Source organism: Crocuta crocuta, unplaced genomic scaffold (genome assembly GCF_008692635.1).
Source record: "Crocuta crocuta isolate KB4526 unplaced genomic scaffold, BGI_CrCroc_1.0 scaffold381, whole genome shotgun sequence".
NCBI classification, from domain to species: Eukaryota; Metazoa; Chordata; class Mammalia; order Carnivora; family Hyaenidae; genus Crocuta; species Crocuta crocuta.
The window spans coordinates 161,066-182,559 of NW_027530628.1; the positions used below are offsets into that span (position 1 = coordinate 161,066).

At 39.6% G+C, this 21,494-nt stretch overlaps 1 protein-coding gene across 3 annotated transcripts in view; it reads right to left on the reverse strand.

Moving 5' to 3' along the window:
• The window catches only part of SPIDR (scaffold protein involved in DNA repair), a 469,654-nt gene that overhangs the window by 124,224 nt on the left and 323,936 nt on the right, over positions 1-21,494 (reverse strand). For all 3 annotated transcript variants that reach the window (XM_077768515.1, XM_077768516.1, XM_077768517.1), the window contains 2 exons: positions 16,391-16,586; positions 14,553-14,800 (listed from right to left, as the gene is read on the reverse strand). In XM_077768515.1, the coding sequence (XP_077624641.1) occupies positions 14,553-14,800; positions 16,391-16,586 (444 nt within the window). The remainder of the gene's footprint in view (positions 1-14,552; positions 14,801-16,390; positions 16,587-21,494) is intronic.

Genomic DNA, 21,494 nt, shown 5'->3' on the forward strand with positions numbered 1-21,494 from the left:
TCTGATGACTCAAAGCAATTATTTTAATAATTTGGTTATAACACACTCTCTACTAAGAATTATATGTAAGTAACTTATCTGATTCTTAACCATATAATGCATAATACAAAAACGTGGTTTAGGCTATGCAGAAGCAGCATTTGACAAAATCTAACATGCTTTCATGATAAAAACACACAACAAAGTAGGATAGGGAATGTACTCAACCTGATACAGGTCATTTGTAAAAAATAAAAAACACATTATATGCAACGGTGAAAGACTGAAAGTTTTTCATCCGTAAGGTTGGGAATAAGACAAAGATGGCAGCATTTACTACTACCATTTAGTGTTATAATAGAAATTCTACTCAGAAAAAGAAATAAATGGCAAATAAGCTAGAAAGGAATAAGTAAAAATATCCCTTCATACCCATCAGGATAGTTGTTATTTAAAAAAAGAAAGAAATGGGGTGCCTGGGTGGCTTAGTCGGTTAAGCGTCCGACTTTCGCTTAGGTCATGATCTCGCGGTTCGTGGGTTCGAGCCCCGCATCGGGCTCTGTGCTGACTGCCAGCTCAGAGTCTGGAGCCTGTTTCAGAGTCTGTGTCTCCCTCTCTCTGACCCTCCCCTGCTCACACTGTCTCTCTCTCTCTCCCAGAAATAAATAAAACATTTAAAAAAATAAATAAATAAAAATAAAAAAAGAAAGAAAGAAAATAACAAGTTTTTGCAAGGCTGTGGAGAAACTGGAACCCTCATACATAACAATGGGAACACGGTGCATTTGTTATAGAAAATATTCCAGTGGTTCCTCAAAAAGTTAACACAGAGTTACCACATGACCCAGCAACTCTACTTTTAGGGATATACCCAAGAGAAGTGAAAACACATGTCCACAGAAAAACTTCAAGACAGATGTTCACAGCAGCATCATTCATAATAGCCAAAAGTAGAAACAACTCAAATATAAACCAGCTGATATATGGACAAACAAAATTTGATATATCTATATGATGAAATATTATTCAACCATAAAAAGGCATGAAGTACTGATACATGCTACCACATGTATGAACTTTGAAATCATTATGCTAATTGAAAGATGCCAAATTGTAGGATTCCATTTAAATGAAATATCCAGAAAGGTAAATACATAGACACAGAAAGCAGGTAAGAGGTTGTCAGGGGCTGGGAGAAGGGTTTATACGGAGGGACTGCTTAATGAGTATAGGGTTTCTTTTAGCATGATAAAAATGTGTTGGAACTATATAGAAATGGAAATTACACAGCACCCTGAAAGTACTAAATACCACTCAATTGTATACTTAAATTTTTTTTTAATTTTTACTTTGAGAGAGAGCGAGAGTGAGTGGGGGAGAGGAGTAGAGGAGGGGAGAGAGAGAATCTTAAGCAGGCTCCATACTCAGTGTGAAGCCTGATGCAGGGCTTGATCCCATGACCCTGGGATCATGACCTGAGCCAAAATCAAGAGTCAGATGTTCAACTGACTGAGCCACCCCGGCACTTCTCAATTGTATACTTTAAAATGGTTAATTTTACGTATTGTGATTTTCATCTCAATTAAAACATTTTATAGAAAAGACAATGTGTGCACACACACAAAATTCATGTTTTTTTAAAGTTTTTTCAATGTTTATTTATTTTTGAGAGAGACACAGAGCATGAATGGAGGAGGGGCAGAGAGAGAAGGAGAGACAGAATCCGAAGCAGGCTCCAGGGTCTGAACTGTCAGCACAGAGCCTAACATGGGGCTCGAACTCACAAACTGTAAGATCATGACCTGAGCCAAAGTTAGACGCTCAACTGACTGAGCCACCCAGGCTCCCCCAAATTCACATGTTCTAACAGGCATTTAGGGAGCCTGTCCCACAGCATCCAGTTTCTCCTCAAGAGGCAGGGACTAGAAATAGTCTCTTCTTTTTTATTTTATTTTGTTTTTATTTTTTAAGTAGGCTCCATGCCTCTCATGGAGCTTGAACCCCAAGATCAAGAGTCACATGCTGTACCAACGAAGCCAGCCAGGCCCCCACAACAGTCTCTTCTTATATGAACTTCTAAGCATTCATAAGGGGACATATGTGAACATATATATGAAGATGAGCACACTCCGTTTTGTTTTTACTAAATGTTAACTGAGCGGGCTCTCTCTAAACAGAGGAGATGGTGGAGTCTCAGCTACTGCAGGGCCAGAAGGCCCTCGCCAATGGGATTCCATTGCTCTACCCCAACTCCTCAGGCTGTACTCTCCTCCACCTTCCACACACCCAAAAAACAGACACCACATACTCTTCTTTAAGAAGCACCTGGAAGAGGGGCACCTGGGCAGCTCAGTTGGTTAAGCGTTCAACTTCAGCTCAGGTCATGATCTCATAGTCTGTGGGTTCAAGCCCTGTGTTGGACTCTGTGCCTGGAGCCTGCTTCAGATTCTGTGCCTCCCTCTCTTTCTGACTCTCCCATGTCTCTCCCTCTCTGTCAAAAAGAAACAAACATTAAAAAAAAAAAAAAAGGCACATGGAAGAAATTGCCAGAGAGCCTAGGGTGATAAATGACACTTGCTACCAAACACAGGTTTCCTCTGCTATCTGGAAGTAGAATGTTTCTGTGAAAACCTTCATCAGCCAAAATGGCATAAAAAGTGAAGAAGCAATCACCATTAATTTACATGAAAATTTTTTGAGTGTTCTCAGACCCCCCAAAATAACCTTTATTAGGTTTTTCTGATTCCTTAGGATATCTTGCTAATGGATGCACAACATACATCAAGATAAAGCACAGATGCTCACAGACACAATTCGAAGCTGTGGTGGTTTGATGCTGAGATGCTGAGTGTAGTTCCGAGGAACTCCTCTAGAAGAGCTACCTGCAGAACAAATGCTGAAGGCTATTTTTGCATTTCATTTTCACTTTTTTTGGAAACTCCTCTTTGGATTTCTTTTGGTTGGCAAAAACAGGACTAAAGTAGGTCTTTTGTAAAAGAAAAAGACAAAAAAACGTGAGGGATACCTGCGTATGGTACCTTTATGCAAAGTACACTGTTTTAGGATATGTCATTCTAATCTTTTCTGAAGAGGATGCCTTAATGAGCAGAATAAAAACCAGGATTACTTATATCCAAAAGTTGTAAAGATAAGGCTTACTAGTGTCCTTGCTATTACTGCAGTTTTTCACTTTTTTGTTGTTGTTTCAAGTGTTTATTTAAATTCTGGTTTAGTTAACATATAATTTTCCAATTACCTATAGCTCACGTAAAGAAAGGCCTTCAAGACCTTTGGGTTTTCCTCAATCAATGTCTGTGGTTTTCTTGGATAGCCAGTGTTCTTACATTATAACTTATCTGGGTGCAAAGACTTGAGGTACAAAGTTGAATAAAATAACTTTTAAGTTTTCCAAACTTAAATGGTCTATTTAAATGGTAAAACATCCAGGAGATTTTGCCATCTATTTCATTCTTCTTCCCACTCCCAAACATATAAATAAAGTCTGGTCTTTTTTTTTTTTTTTGCCTCCCTCCCTCAGTGCCCCCCATCCCCACCCCAAGCTTGGGACACCTGCATTAGATGCCACACCAGGATAGTCATGTACTTGAGGGAAACAAAATGGTAGGCCAGGACAGAGCTCACGCTGCAGCCATGTGATCTAAAGGTACTGAAGACCTGTAGTAAACACCTGTTCCTGCCGTTTTCCCCTGGATGACTTGGTCTTCTTTTTTGTTTAATTCAAATCATGAGTTCCTTCCTTTTCAGGTAATTAAGTTTTGTTTTATGTTAAAAGTTCATCCTTTCATCTTTTACCCATGGCACCCTAATTTTTTCTTGACTTCTCTTGGTTCTTCATTAATTGTAACAAATGCTTTAAAACTCTTAAATCATTGTCAACTGGATTCTTTTCCTTCCTTTGTAAACATCCTCAGTCAAGAGCTGCTAATGTTCCTCCTTTGCCATCTCCTCTTTCCTCCTCCACTTCCCTCCTTCTTTTACACTGACTTAACACTCTACAGGGGCCTCTAGTCCAAGTGTCTCATTTCTGGTCAGGTTGGTGCTGACCAGACTTCACTTTTTTCCTACAGCAGAGTATTCCTGGCAATTCCTACCGCATGAGCATCTTTTTCAGTGTGCTTAGAGAAACAACAGCACTGTGCACATCTCCTTGGGCCAGCTCACCCTGAGGAAAAGGGGAGAATACATAACTTCACATCACTCTCCCAGCTACTCACTCAGCTACTACTTTGCCCCATCTACATATACTTGTTAAGTCTCCTCTACATTCATGGTCTGGTACCAAAATATGATGAGTCACAGCCCTTGATCCCAGAGGGTTAAACAGGAGAAGTGAAATTTAAGGAAATATGTACAGGCTTATTTTGAAGGCACTGACAACTACCCATCCAATGTATACTACCTAACCATTATTATCACTACACAATCAAGCACCCGTCTACATACCTTTATCTGTCACTTTCTGTGTCTGTGCAAATAAATGTGAAGGCTCAGAACATTTATGATATCACTGCCAGGTAAAAAGTTCTAGAAGAAAACAAGGGTACCTGTTCCTATATTACAATGTCTTTCTTGTGAAGAAGGATACTCTTCCCAAGAACTGCTTTGGAGGTTCTGTTTGCTCCCATTTTCTGTGGAGCACTGGGTTGGTTTGGTGCTAGTTAATTAGAGCTCTGGAGCCAGGAAATGAGCACAGGGATGAGCTTGCCAAGACTGCCAGCTGGCTGCCCCCAGGGCTCTGGGCCTAGCAGCAGCTGGAAGACAGCGCAGGAACAGGTCACTTGACAGAGCCAGACAGGGAGGAAAGGGGACAGCAAGGTACAGCAGTCTGGCTAGAGCCACAGCCATGTTGGATCCTACACCTGATCTCACCGTGTGCAGCTTTTGGCTATAGAGGTACATGGTGCTGCCCCTACAGACTCTGCCAGTCTGTATGTTCTATCTAGCATAGTTTTTCGTGCTGTCATCTCAGAAAAGTACATTTCAGGGCTGCAATCTAGCTCACAGGAAAGTTCTAGTGTGGCTACAACACTGCTCCAGATCACAGCTGCAGGCACAGAAGAGCAGGGGTGCAGACCATTAGAGGTCTCCAGCCTCTTTTAGCAGCAAAAGTTTCCATGGAAAGGAGGTCAGGAACAGGCAGAAAATTCCATGCCTTTTATATAGGGTCACTTTGAAATCATTCTCTATTTTGATGAATAACAGTCACTGGAAAATCACTAAGGCCAGGTTGAAGGCAAACTTACAACTATGGTTGCACATACCATGTCTGGCTATGAATCTGGAAAATTACTTTAGCTATCTCCATTCTGTATGAAAATTTTATTTTCATGAGTGTCTGTACGTACATCACTAGGCTGTTGTCATTCCTGCTGATCTTTTTCTTCTAGTCTATCAATGATTTAATACATAAAAAAGAATATGGAAACTTTCATTTCAATTTCATATTATCAATAAACTCATTAAGGATAAATATTCCAGCTATGTCCGTTATAAAGTAAAGATGAATCAAATGACATGGGTTGGTATTATAGAATGTTAAGAACTTAAACATGAGGCTTTCAAATTACCTACATTTTAAATTCTACTCTGAAGCATTTAAAATTTCAATCCACTAACAAACCTGATACTCCACCAATAAAATATAAAAGCTTAAAGATGAGAATAAAGGATAGAAAAATGGGTCCACATTCTGTCATCTAGAATGGGAGAAATGATATTCACACAGTGACCGAATACAGTGCCAAAAGTTATACATGTGGAAAAAAGAGATGGGTATAACAGAAATATACTTAGGAACATATATAGTAGGAACAGTACATGCACAAAATGCACTAATACTAATACTAATACACATAAGCCTTACCAGCAAGGACTTTACAACCTTATAGTAAAGACGGACATCTGTAACTAACTACAATACCAAAATAAATAAATAAATCAATCAATCAATCAATCAATCAATCAATCAATCAATCATCGGATCGTTTTCATTATCAGAAGTCTGGAATGTTTTTATTTTTTTTAATGTTTATTTCTTTCTGAGAGAGACAGAGAGAGAGGGAATCCCAAGCAGGCTCCAGGCTGTCAGCAAAGAGCCTGACACAGGGCTTGAACTCAGGAAGCCTGAGCCAAGATTAACAGTCAGATGCTTAATTCACTGAGCCACCCAGGTACCCAGGAGTCTGGGATGTTTGTAAATGCTCTAAACAAAGACAAAAATATACCAACCATAATTATCAGCACTATCTAGTACTGGACCCAGTATTACAGCAGGTTTTTTTTTTTTCTTAAATAGTTTATCAAGTTGGCTTCCATATAACACCCAGTGCTCATTCCCACAAGTACCCTCCTCCATGCCCATCAACTCCCCTCCCCTCTCCCTCACCCCAACCAGCCCTCACTTTGTTCTCAGCATTCAAGAGTCCCTCATGGTTTGCCTCCTTCCCTCTCCCCAACTATTTTTCCCCTTCTTCTCACTCATGGTCCTCCGCTAAGTTTCTCCTAATACTCCTATACATGCAAACATATGGTGTCTGTCCTTCTCTGCCTGACTTATTTCACTCAGTATAACACCCTCAAGGTCCATCCATGTTGCTACACATGGCCAGATTTCATTCTTTCACATTGCCATGTAGTAGACCATTGTATAGATGAACCACATCTTCTTGATCCATTTGTCAGTTGATGGACACTTAGGCTCTTTCCATGTTTTGGCTATTGTGGACAGTGCTGCTATGAACATTGGGCACATGTGCCCCTATGCATCAGCACTCCTGTATCCCTTGGGTAAATTCCTAGCAGTGCTATTGCTGGGTCCTAGGGGAGTTCTACTGTTAATTTTTTGAGGAATCTCCACACTGTTTTCCAGAGGGGCTACAGCAGTTTTTTGTAAGGTGTTTATTACAGAGAAACCTCTATTCCTCCATCATTTGGAAGGCAGTAGTGACATGTCATATGTATGAATTTATATAAATATTTGTTTTCTAAAGTAAATGAGGAGGTGTGGAGAGGCAGGGTGCAAAAGGACAGAAGTAAAAACCACCTTCAATCAAGCTTCCTCTATAGCCAAGCAAAAGACTTAAAGCTAACAAGAATAATGATTTGTAATATGGTCTCTTCTTTATTTTAGGTATCTATTATTATAACAATGTTATTTATCAGTACTTTACAATTTTTAAGTATTTGTAGTTGTTTTTAGAAAATTTTTTTAAAAACTCTTTTTAAAGTTTATTTATTTTGAGAGAGAGCATGCACACACACGAGCAGGAAAGGGGCAGAGAGAGAGAGAGAGAGAGAGAGAGAGAGAGAAACCTAAGCAGGCTATACACCCAGTATAGAGCCCAATGCAGGGCTTGATCCCAAAAACCGTGAGATTATGACCCTAGCTGAAATAAAGAGTTGGATGTTCAACCAACTGAGTCACCCAAGTGCCCCTGCACTTGCTTTTATTTTTTTTTTATTTTTTTTTTAAATATTTTTATTTATTTCTAGGAGAGAGAGAGACAGCGTGAGCAGGGGAGGGTCAGAGAGAGAGGGAGACACAGACTCTGAAATAGGCTCCAGGCTCTGAGCTGGCAGTCAGCACAGAGCCCGACGCGGGGCTCGAACCCACGAACCGCGAGATCATGACCCAAGCGAAAGTCGGACGCTTAACCGACTACGCCACCCAGGCGCCCCACCCCTGCACTTGCTTTTAAAGAGCTAGCGAGCCACCTTCTATTGAGTGTTTATTATATGGGAAGCATCACATTACAACCTAATGCTAAACACATTAAATACATAACCTCAGTTAATCTTCATCATGAACTTGAATTGTGGAAAGTATTATAATTCCAATTTCACAAATAAGGTAAAAGAATTTGACCCAAGTCTCCCTACTAAGTGGCAGATTCGGCATTTGAACTCAGAACCAGCTTGATTCCAGACCTTCTGCTCTTCCGATTAATGGCCTCCTTCTACCTCAATGCGGTTATAAAAAGTTTAATTCCAGTATATTTAAAGTACAGTGTTATATTAGTTATAGGTGAGCAATGTAGTAATTTAAAAATTCTATATATTACTCAGTGCTTATCACAATAAGTGTACCTCAGTGCATTTTTATTTTTTATTTAAAAAAATTTTTTTTAACATTTATTTATTTTTGAGAGACAGAGAGCAAGAGAATGAGCAGGGGAGGGGCTGAGAGAGAGGGAGACAGAATCTAAAGTAGGCTCCAGGCTCTGATCTGTCCGCACAGAGCCTGATGTGGGGCTCGAACCCACGAATCATGACATCATGATCTGAGCCGAAGTCATGACGCTTAACCGACTGAGCCACCCAGGTGCCCCACCTCAATGCATTTTTAAAAGAATAATGGTACCTGATTAGAAACAATAGGCAGAATGCCCTCGCAGGTTTTGTTGTTCTGTTGAATATTTGACATTCTCATTCCCTTATGCATCAGCAAAGCACTTGCTATCAAAATCTGTCCCTCCTCCCCACCTCCTACTCACTCTTCAACTCCCTGCCAGCTAGCTTCCAGCCTTACCTCTCCCCTGCAAGTCTTGTTCATAAAGTTACATAGGAACTTCTCAGCAATCCACTATATGTTTTCAGTCCTTATTTTATTAGGCTTCTCTGCACCACCACACCCAGCTGTCCATTTGCACATGTGGAAAACCCTATTTTTTAAGTGCCTGCCACAGTGCAGTGGGTTTTCCTCTTTTATCATTAGCTTTTCCTCTTTAGTCTCCTTTGGCTAGCCCCCTCTTTTACCCATTCTCCAATGCTACAGGACATCTAAGTCCATGCTATCATTTCTTCTTTTCTTTGTGTCTACTTTTTCCTTAATGTGATCTTATCCACTGCTCTGGCTTTATAGACATACTGGTTGTAACACAAAATACCTGGAAGAGGTGTGGGAGGAAGAGCAGGAAGCACCACCTGGGATAAGGGCTGGGGTTATGTGCCTTTTCACTGGATGCCCTCTAGTGCCTTTAGCTCAGCACCATGGACAAATAAAACTTATTCAAGTCAGCAAATAAAATAAATATATGTACAAATACACATATTGACCACTATGAAATGTTTATCTCAAACCTAAAATCCTTCTCTGAATGTGAAATCTTTATATCCAACTTTCTCATCTGACACCTCTTCTTAGATGTCTCAGGAATCTCCAACTAAACAGGCCCGAAACTGAATTCTCAAGCTTCCCTCCAAACATGTTCTCATCCCACTTTTTCTTACCTCAGTAAATAGCTCATCATTCCATCAAGCAATCAAATTGGGGATCATTCTTAATATTTCCTTCTACTCACTCACCCCATACCCAAGCCATCCCTAAGTCATCACAGGCATCTGGAAGGTGACCCTTTTCTCCATTTCTCACTGTGCCATGTGAGACTCTGGGGCCTATGGTGACTTGTATGCCTGCAGTATGCCTCCTCTTAGTCTCTCAGCTTCCACTGGGGCCTGCTCCATGTGCCTCCCCTTCCCAAACCATTTTCAACCTGACAGCTAAAGTCATCTTCAAACCAGGTAAACTTTATTTTGGGTCAGTGAGCAGCCATGGCAATACCACTGCAGACTGTGTGTGCAGCCTATGGATGGCCTGCCTCTCTGGGCTCTCCCACTGGCCCACATGTCTTGGCCACATCAGTTCCCCTCTTCTGTCTAGGAGATTTCATAGGTATTTCATAGGTATTTTCTCTTCCACTGCAATTCTCTTTCATCTGCTTTTTATCTAACATCCACGTATCTTTCAGGTGCCAGCTTAAATAGTACTGCCTTATAATACTTATCCTTGAATCCTCTAAACTGGATCCTGTCCCTTCTCCACTGGTCTCTCTCAAGGTGTCCTACTTTTCTTACCAGAGCACTTATCACAACTTATAATCATGAATGTATTTGTTTTTAATTGTTTTGTGTGGGACTTCCCAACTGCAATATGCTCCATCAGCATAAGGACAATGTTTGATTTTGTTAATCACTGCAGACTTAGAACCTGGCCTAGGACAATGGTGGATGTTTTTTCCCCGTTAGTGAAAAGGAGGAAGAAATGCAGGACAAGAGATTAAAGGAAAGGTCAAAGGCGAAAATAGAAAATAAAATATCAAGGTACAGAGAAAGAAAAGTGCTCTTTCCCTGGCTTCAGCGCAGTGGATTTTCATACAACTATAATGCACAATAGCTATTAAAACTATAAATGGGAGGGGGTGCCTGGCTGGCTCAGTCAGGTAGCATCTGACTTTGGCTCAGGTCAATCTCATGGCTCATGAGTTTAAGCCCCGCCTCTGGCTCTGTGCTGACAGCTCAGAGATCTTTGGATTCTGTGCCTCTTCCCTCCTCATGCTGTCTCTCTTTTTCTCTCAAAAAAACAAATATAAAGAAAGATGTTAAAAAACTATAAATGGGAGGTTCTGTCCTTCCGGCTTATTGTCCAAACACAAGACCACTGAGCAAGTTGTTTGAATTGAATACCCTCACAAAAAACTCTCCCATTATCAACTCTTGACAGGCAAGAAAGAATGTGCATCTTTAAAGGATAAAATTAAATTGTTTGTCCCTAAGTTAAACATCTGAAGGAGAAAGGAAGCAGATGTTTCAGAAAGGGTGAAAGAAAAGCAATGTTTAATGGCAACCAGCAATGGAATGGGAGTGAGGTGACGTGGTCCAGTTTCTGCTCTGCCAGGAGGTAGGGAGTTACTAGAGAATTCACTTACTTTTTCTTTTCCTCACTTTCCTCCACTATAAATTATTTCCAAGACCAGTGTTCCCATTCTACCAAAAAAAAAAAAAGCCTGTTACTTTATTAGTCAGGCGCTTATTTAACATTAATTCAGTATACAGTGGATCTAGATAAAGGTGGGTTTGGACTCTGAACAATCTGCCTAGATTAGTGTTAGGGAGTGTCTTTGAGTTGGGTTTTTGTTCTTTGATTTTAGTGATTTATAAAACCTAAGTTTGTGTTGGTTATTCAGACCTATAACACTTTGAGACCTTGTGGAAATGTTTTCTTTGCTAGCTTGAGTTAAAGGAAGTCATCCAGAAGACCAAGGGACAGGAGGCTCTTAGATGTGATATTTCTGAAATCTAAAATATATATTTGATAATGTTTTACAGCTCAGAAGAAATGAGCCTCTTCACTGAATCTATGTGACTCTGTTCAGTATTGACTGGCTTCAAATAAATTTCCTTTAATTTTCAAAGTTGGCAATGATCTGGCTGTCTGCCATCAGAAGATAAGCTCATCCTGATCTTAAAAAAGCTATCCTGCTAAAGTACAGGGAACAGGCTGAGACGACATCTATGACTGAGGTGCTAAGTAAAGTCAGATATAAAACTCCTCACAGTGCTCCATGAAGAGTCATCTGACTTCATTTGGGCAGAAAAGGGAGAATTATTACGGCAAAATATCTACTCTATGTCATAGTCATTTCTTTTTTTGGAGGCCTTAATTTCTTGGGACATGGTACTTTCTGGGACTTTACAGAAAACACAGTGATCAAAGCTGTCTTTCAGTTCACTGGTAGAAAGATCTTTGGATCTTTAGAGGATAGCAGGTTATGACAAGAGAGCAGACCTGGTGCTGCCTTCAGTGTAAGGTGTCACTGTGCAATTTCCTGTCTGCTATAGACAGGAATTTCCTGTGTTGCACAGGGAGTGTTTGCACCCAAAGTCACAGGTAGAAACTGCAAATAGAAAAGAAAGGAATCTTCCAAGCTATGAACCTAAGACTTTTAATAATGTTTTCTCTTATGTACATGCTACATGTGTATAAATTAAAAAGTCTACAATAGAAAACATATTGCCAACCAATTCTCCAATGCACATATTTTAATGTGTTTTTTAGTAGATATATTAGCAAAGAATTAGTACAAGGCTAAGTATAATTTTACTTCTAAACTAACTTTGTGTGTAAACTGGAGCTTAATCATTGTTATAGCATTATGAATCTATAAAATATTAATAATCAGTTACACAATAATACCTTTTTGTGCCCCAAAGACATCTCAGAAGTCTTGTACTCAAACCCAAGCTCAGATGTTATGATTTTCTGTTCAAAGATTCATTTTCCGATATAATCCAGTCAATTCTCCTCAGGGCTGGGTACTTTTACCACTCCTGCTGCCCAGGGTGACCTGACCCCTCTGTCAGCTTTAATCTAAGGACAGCTTGGTCTAACTCAATTTTACCCCCTTTCTTTCAGCTCCATACTCTCTCCGTAATCCTGGCATTTTGGGATTCTGTATCTCATGATGTTATTTTTTTTGCCTATCGTATAAGCGTTAGCAAATAAGAAGCTCTCTGAACTCAGTTTCCTTAATTGTGAAATAGGACTAATATCCTCTAGCCTCAGCACTGTACCATCTCATGTGTGCTACAGGAGATACAGCACATACGATGCATATGAATTACATCTGAATAACTGAATGCTACTTTCTTCTTTTTGAAGTTTATGCCTGGCTTTTTTTCAATCCACAACTAAACACAGTTTCATTTGATATGTCCCAGTGTATGTTCTAAGGTACAAATCCAAAGCATTCATTAATGCCAACCACTGGCAGCAATTCACCAGACTTTGGCTTCCAGTTCTTATATACACGCTCAACAAGTAAAACAAGTACCACCAAAGGAGCTGGAGGGACAGACTTCAAGGTGCCCGTTGTTTATGATTACTCATAATTAAGCAAGCTTACTGTCAGTTTCACCTTGCCTTCTCATCATTGTGACTCAGTCTCCATTGTCCCCAATCTTCTCTGAGTGTGTGGTTTGTGTGCTGGGATAGAGAAGCTTTACCAAGATCATCATTGCCTAGCTTACTCCGTATTTCCTTCTCCAAAGCCTAATGCTAGATACATTCCATGAAAAAGGCAAAACAAAAAACAAAACCTATGTCTGATCTATAACTGGCTCAGGTAAAGTTAAAGAGTACAAGATTCGTCTATAGCTATAAGTCATGTTAAAAACCTTAAAAATGATAAAATCATTTCACACATACACATATTCCAAACAAAATAATTTTTTTCTATAAATCCAAAAGAAATATTCTCTAACTACACCTAAAGGAGACTTTTTGAAATTCATAGGACTTTCAAATAAAGTGCCCATCCACCTGCAGAGGATTCATAACTAACACAGAAATATTTCCTGTTACTCCATTTGAATGGTATCAGAAGGCACTATAAGAGTAGGATATTGTCGTAATTACTATTTCTCAATATGTTTTATTTTTTTTTAATAGTTTATTGTCAAATTAGTTTCCACATAACACTCAGTGCTCATCCCCACAAATGTCCTCCTCCATGCCCATCCCCCCCTCTCCCCACATCCATCAGTCCTCAGTTTTTGTCAGCATTCAAGAGCCTCTCATGGTTTGCTTCTCTCCCTTTCCCCCACCATTTCCGCCCTTCTTCTCCCCCTTGTTCCTCCGTCAAGTTCCTCCTAATCCTCCTATGTGTTTTATTTTAAAAGTAGATAGAAAAAAATGATTGATGAACTGATATCTATACTTTTAAATTCTATTATGTTATAAATCCATCTCACTGCTTTGAGGGCAATTTCACATAGAAAGAAAGAAAATACCAAAATGTTACGCCAAGACTCTGACATAAACTCTTCAGTCAATGAGATGACTACAGCTATTTGGAAAAACACAGGCAGGGCCTAAATATGAGTAGAAAGATGTCATTCCCACAGCTAGTATAAGCAAAGTACTTTCAATTATGGGTTTCACCTATGTAGCTAGCTAGCTGCACTGTCTACCCAGGTAGCCACTTGACATGTGGCTATTTAAATAAAGTTAAGTAAAATTAAACTTAAAATTTAGTTACTCAGTTCCACTAGCCATATTTCAAATGCTCAGTCCCCATATGTGGTCATTGGTTACCTCACTGAATAGTACAGATATACAACATTTACATCCCTGTAGAAAGTTCTATTAGGTAATGCCGATATAGATTAGAATAGCACTCTCTGAAAGCCACAGATTTACTAACTGCCATTTATTAACTTAGGTTTAAAAAAAATTTTTTTAATGTTTATTTATTTTTGAGACAGACAGAGAGACACAGATCATGAGTAGGGGAGGGGCACAGAGAAGAGGAGATACAGAATCTGAAACAGGCTCCAGGCTCTGAGCTGTCAGTACAGAGCCCGATGCGGGGCTCAAACTCATGAACTGTGAGCTTAAGTTGGATGCTGAACTGACTGAGCCACCCAGGTGCCCCAGTTTACTTAGGTTTTTAAGATATATAAAACTTGACAGATATTGTAGTGGTCTTTTTAGATATCATAATCACATATCTTAGCTTTTCTAGAACAATACCAGTATTTCTTGTTTGTATTAATTCCAGTAATATGAACTTTTAAAGGTAAAAATAAATGCAACAAATTAAATTTTTAGTAGGACTTTTTATATTATTTAATAATTTGATGCAAGAAAAAAACAAACCCCCACCCCAAAAACTCATATATATGGTGAATGTAGTCAAGAATTTCTACTTACTCTAGGAAGAGTCTTCACTTTCTTTAAGTGACTCTAGCACCCATGCCTGTGTCTTGTCACTCACCGAACTCTAGATGGGTCTGGGCCAGATGGGACAGCTGAGCCACCTCCCTGCTGATTCCTGCAGGGAAGAGAGTAAACTCTCTGTACCACCACTCGGACGTCAACTCCTGACCAGGTGGCAGCTCCCTGGCTTTCCACTGCATCCAGAAGAGAGCCCCTGAGGGTAGCCTGAGCTGGGAAGCACTGCTTGGTTTCCTCTTGTCCATGGGTGCAATCTGTCCTCATGGTAGTGAGACCACCACACATGACCTGGCCAAGACATGCAAGGGAACAATCTCAGTTTAACTAATAACAGCATGGTACACACCAAATCATGACATTCTTAAGCAATTCTCTGATCTAACTGTAGAACACCAAAGGAATGATGAAGATAAAAGACATGGACCTCTGTGTCTTCCGGTATCTAATGCTGCTAAGGGTGGCAAGGTGAGAAAGAATAACATGGAAAGAGCAAAAAGTGTTTCTAATCAATGGAAGCACAGATTATCCTGAGTCTTTGAAAACACGAAGAAAGTCCTGCTATTACAATACTTCATGATAATTTAGAAAATTCTTCTTTTTTGAGGTCGCAATCCCAGCAGGACTAAAAAAAACAAAAGAATGACTAGGGGTTAAAAAATAAATTATATTATTGGGGCACCTGGGTGGCTCAGTTGGCTAAGTGTCTGTCTTGGGCTCAGGTCATGATCTCACAGTTTGTGGGTTCAAGCCTGCTTCGGATTCTATGTCTACTGTCTCTCAAAAATAAATAAACATTAAAAAATTTTTAAAACAAATTCTATTAATAAGTGCTTTTATATGCAGTCTACTAGGCTAGGTACTTTATAGGCTCATGTAGCCTCCCAACAACCTTTACAATAATATTAAATATTGTAGTAAGATAACACTTCTAGTGCACATTCGAGGCACTTTTATTTATGTACTGTACTTACTTCCATAACAAACATATTTAACCTCACAGCCACACAAGCAGGTAGACTATCATTATTACCATTTTAAAGATAAAAATATTGAGACACAGAAAAATTAAGTATCTCATGAATTTAATATCCTGTAGCTGTTTACAACTATATGTTAAAGCAGTAATGCACTTTGAGCCATAAATTAAATTGATTAGAGAGCCCTCCTTTTCCCATAATCCCCTTCATACACTTCTTTTGATCATCAAAGGGAGAGTAGGCTTGATGACACATTTACAAACAAGATGAAACTCTATCTACTTTCCTTTATATCCCCTGACACTATCTCTCAGTCTCAGCATTCTGCTCAGTGCTAATTCAGCTAACTAGGTGAACCTGAGATAGTGCACCTGTAGTCACAGACACTTAGAGCCTGGAATGGTCCCTGGAGTGCCTTTCCTGCCTGCTGTGAGGGAAATTTAGGGGTTCCCTAAATCCATCTTGATAAATGATCATGACACAGAGCCAATAAAATTCTAAAAATCAGTATATAATTTCAGTGTATAATCTCAAATTTATGCTGTTCTTTTTGTCCCAAGAGATATAGATACTTTGAAAAAGAAAAACATGACTTTTAAAAAATTTAAATTTAAGCAAAATTCTTAGACAATTACAAAATGAGAATTAAAAAAATGAAAACTCATTTGTTTTGACAGATTAGGATAAAGATTAAAAGTAAAAATTAGATGAAACACTGTGAAAGGTCACAACCAAACACTGAACTGCACTGCACTCTCGCCAGGCGTTAACAATAACAAGCTGTTCTGCCATGCATATTTGCTGAATAACTGAAGGGAAACCAAAGGTAAGCATCTTCACTATACTTTTCAATCTCAATATTATTACAAAGCATAAAACCTCTAAACCAATGAAAGTTTACCTGTTTTTCAGGAGATTTAATTGTTAGACTCTTAAATATAAACATTTGAGCCAAAGTGATACTTCTTCTTGGAAGGGGTGTGTCCCAAGAATGCACTGAATGTATTATTTTTGAATCTTCTTTGGCAACAATTTTCTGACAAAAATAAGTATTCAGAATAACAGGGCAACTTCCATTTGGGATAATAAGCTTTTGCCTGGAAAAGAGAAAGAAATATAACAGTTTATTTACCATGTTGGACTCCCCTCATGTTCTTGATAAATCAAGAATACAAAGGGCAATGACTCACCTGCTATGGAAAGATAAAACTAAGCCACCCCATTAAGTGACAGCTACAACTCAATAGATAAAGAAGATGTGGTTCATATATACAATGGAATATTACTTAGCCATTAAAAGAATGAGATTTTGCCGTTTGTGACATGAATAGACTTAAAGGGTTAAGTGAAATAAATCAGGAAAGATAGACAAATACCATTTGATTTCACTTATATATGGAATCTAAAAGCAAAAACATTGGTCTATGTGTCTATTTTTGTGCCAATACCATACTGTCTTGAAATGGAATAGAATTGAAAACTCAGAGCTGGACCCAAAGGTATACAGCCAACTAATCTTTGACAAAGCTGGAAAGAATATCCAATGGAAAAAAGACAGCCTTTTTAACAGATGGTGTTGGGAGAACTGGACAGCAACATGCAGAAGAATGAAACTAGGGGGCGCCTGGGTGGCTTAGTCGGTTAAGCGTCTGACTTTTGCTTAGGTCATGATCTCGCGGTTCGTGGGTTCGAGCCCCGCGTCGGGCTCTGTGCTGACTGCCAGCTCGGAGCCTGGAGCCTGTTTCAGTCTGTGACTCCCTCTCTCTNAGGTATGGGGGGGGAGTGGGGAGATGGGCATGGAGGAGGGTACTTGTGGGGATGAGCACCGGGTGTTATAATGGAAACCAAATGGACAATAAACTATCTGTAAAAACAAATAAATAAATAAATAAACGTTAAAATTAAAAAAAAAAAGAATGGGGGAGGGGCAGAGAGAGAGAGGAAGACACAGAATCAGAAGGAGGGTCCAGGCTCTGAGCTGTCAGCACAGAGCCAGACCCAGAGCTCGAACTCACAAACCGCAAGATCATGACCTGAGCTGAAGTCAGATGCTTAATGGATTGAGCCATCCAGGTGTCCTGAGTTATACACTGTAAATGGATGAAGTGTAGCTCAATAAAATTGTTTCAAAAATAAAAAAAATAAATAAAAGCAAAAACAAACAAACAAAAATAGAAAGAGTCTCATAAATACAGAGAGCAAACTGGTGGTTGTCCGAGGGGATGGGCTTACAAGGGATGGCAAAATGAATGAAGGGCATTCAGAGGTTACAAACTTGCAGTTATAAAATGAATATACCATGAGGATAAGAAGTACAGCATGGGGAACATAGTCAATAACACTGTAAAACTTTGTATGATGACAGATGGTAACCTATCATGGTAAGCACTGTGTAATGTACAGAACTCTCAACACTATGTTGCACACCTGAAACTAACAGGATATTGTATGTTGACTACACTTCAATAAAACAAACAAACAAAGGGAAACCCACCCTCACACACTGAAGAATGAATGTCAGTGGAATGAATTCTACTTTTCCAGTGCAAGTCCTATGCTGGGAGAGGGAGAATGGAAGAAGACCATGTCAGTACCTGGGCTTCAGCTTCCTCAGGTCTCCTAGTCTGGTAGATGGTGGACTTAGGATGCCTCATGAAGAAATTAAGGGAGTGAGCAAAGACTATCAACGGGCTCAAAGAATTGCCCAGACATTAAAAGAAATGGTATTTATAAATAAAACCCTTAGACATATTGATAGCTCTAATCTTTCAAAGAGCATGACATCAAGTCCCAAGAAGCTTCCACTTTCACTATCAAATGGAGCACAGTCACAGAAATGCCTCACATTTAGGTAGAAAAGGAGTCTGGGGACATAACAGACAAAACTCTTCCGGTTCCATTCAAACATCGGATTTGAGAAGACTCTTCAACATTCATTCCTCAAAAGACGTAATGCTGCTAAATATTAAAGAAAATTTAGGATTCCACTTCTACTCCATTTAGGAGTAGACATCCTTTTCCCTAATTTATCCCATTAAGCACAACTAAAATGCCTGATGTTATATATCAACTAAACAAAAAAAGATACTGACAGGTGGAAAGAAGGCATGCCAGCTAGGACCTAGACCTTGGGGCCTAAGGAACAACATACTGGTGAGCTTCTGGGTTTTCTGTTTGCCGCTTATATCTCAGATTTCAAACTGAAGAACGTGGCAACCTAATACAGTGATGCATACAGATTAAAAAAAGCCCCTGCAAAAGCTTATTCTCCCCACCCAAAGGCCAGGCTAGTGAGACACAAAACTTTTAGAAAATGATTGCTCTATTCTAGACCTCTGACTCACTACCACACACACTAGAAAAGGATGAGCGAGGAGCCCTGACTTGCACTCTCATCAGGCTGTAATAAAAAGTCTCTATAGCCGAGATGGGGTGGTGTGAGAGAAGGCAGGATAGAATGTTGGGACTTCCATTGCTGCAGGCTTATAATGACCTTTCCTAATCAGTCCCCCAATCCCCAACACACACACACACACACACACACACACACACACACACACACACACACAATGACACTGGAGACCACCTGGCGGTCTGGACTTCTACTCTCACCTGACATTAGTAATCAGTACCTCTCCCTGCCCCTCTGGTGTATAGTCAGAGTAGCAGTGAGTCAGGACTTTCACCTACACCCAGTGGTACTGTGACTACCCTCTATCCTCACACTTTCCTCCAGTGTTGTCAGTGGAAGCCATGTGGGAAGCAGCACCCCTGGCACTCCTAGCAAAGGTGATGTCAGCCTAGGTCTAGCAGGAAGCTGGAACTCACATCTGCCCAGCAGTAACAAGGAGTTCTTCACTCATCAAGTATCAATGGAGATAAGTGGGGAATTTAGACTTTTACCTACACTTGGCAGTAACAAGCCCCCCAACCCCAGCTCCCTTCACTTTTTCTCTCAAAGCAATGTCAGACAAAGCCCCCTAAAACTGGCTTAAGTAAGATCCAGATTCTCATATCATAAACCTCAAATTTACCAGCTAAAGTTACTTATTATACTAAGATCCAGGAAAAATCTCAAAGAAAAAAAGATAATTAATACATAGCAATGCTGAAATGATACCAGTTTTAGAATGATCTGACAAAGATGCTAAAGCAGCCATTATAAACATGCTTCAATAAGCAATTATGAACATGCATGAGACAAATGAAAAGACAGAAAGTCTCAGCAAAAAATAAGATATTTTTAGAATGGAAATTTTAGAACCAATGAATAAAACAGTGAAAATAACTCAATGGGTTCAATGGCAGAATGGAAGAAACAGAAAGAAATTAGTGAACTTGAAGATAAAAAGAGAAATTAAACAATATGGAAAACAACAACAACAACAAGACTTAAAATACAAGGAACAAAACCCTAAGATCTGTGGGAAGGAAGAAATAAAAAGGGAAAGATAGTAAGTATAATAGGCTTTACTATTTACCCTACTCCAGTAGGGTTTACAAAATTGTATTTATAGGTGAAGCAAAAATTATAACACTGATATAGTTTTAAATGCATGCAAAAATAATATTCAAAATGATATAATTAAGAACAGTTAAAGGGATATAAGAGATAAGGTTTTGGCACAAAAACAGACACATAGACCAATGGAATAGAATAGAGAACTCAGAATTGCACCCACAAATGTATGGCCAACTAATCTTTGACAAAATAGGAAAGAGTTTCCAATGGAAAAAAGACAGCCTCTTTGACAGATGGTGATGGGAGAACTGGACAGCAACATGCAGAAGAATGAAACTGGATCACTTTCTCACACCACACACAAAACTAAACTCAAAATGGATAAAGGACCTGAATGTGAGACAGGAAACCATCAAAACCCTAGAAGAGAAAGCAGGAAACAACCTCCTTGACCTCCACTGCAGCAACTTCTTACTTGACACATCCCCAAACGCAAGGGAATCAAGAGCAAAAATGAACTATTGGGACCTCATCAAGATTAAAAGCTTCTGCACGGCAAAGGAAACAATCAGTAAAACTAATAGGCAATTCATGATATGGGAAAAGATAGTTGCGAATGACATATCAGATAAAGGGCTAGTATCCAAAATCTGTAAGGAACTCCCCAAACTCCACACCTGAAAAACAAATAATCTAGTGAAGAAATGGGCAGAAGACATGAACAGGCACTTCTCCAAAGAGGACATCCAGATGACAACAGACATATGAAACGATGCTCAGCGTCTCTCCTCATCAGGGAAATACAAATCAAAACCACACTGAGATACCACCTCACGCCGGTCAGAGTGGCTAAAATGAACAAATCAGAAGACTCTAGATGCTGGTGAGGATGTGGAGAAATGGGCACCCTCCTACACTGTTGGTGGGACTGTAAGCTGGTACAGCCCCTCTGGAAAACAGTGTGGAGGTTCCTCAAAAAACTAACAATAGAACTGCCCTAGGACCCAACAATAGCACTGCTAGGAATTTATTCAAGGGATACAGTAGTGCTGATGCATAGGGGCACATGTGCATGTACCCCAATGTTCAAAGCAGCACTGTCCACAATAACCAAAACATGGAAGAGCCTAAGTGTCCATCAACGGACGAATGGATCAAGAAGATGTGGTTTATCTATACCATGGAATACTACATGGCAGTGAGAAAAAATAAAATCTGGCCATGTGTAGCAACATGGATGGAACTTGAGGGTGTTATGTTGAGCGAAATAAGTCAGGCAGAGAAGGACAGATACCATATGTTTGCACATATAGGTGGATTAGGAGGAACTTAATGGAGGACCGTGGGGGAGAAGAAAGGGAAAAATAGTTAGGGAGAGGGAGGGAGGCAAACCATGAGAGACTCTTGAATGCTGAGAACAAACTGAGGGCTGAGGAGGGTGGGGGAGAAGGGAAGGGGGGTGATAGGCATGGAGGAGGGCACTTATTGGGGTGAGCACTGGGTGTTATATAGAAACCAATTTGATAATAAACTATAAGAAAAA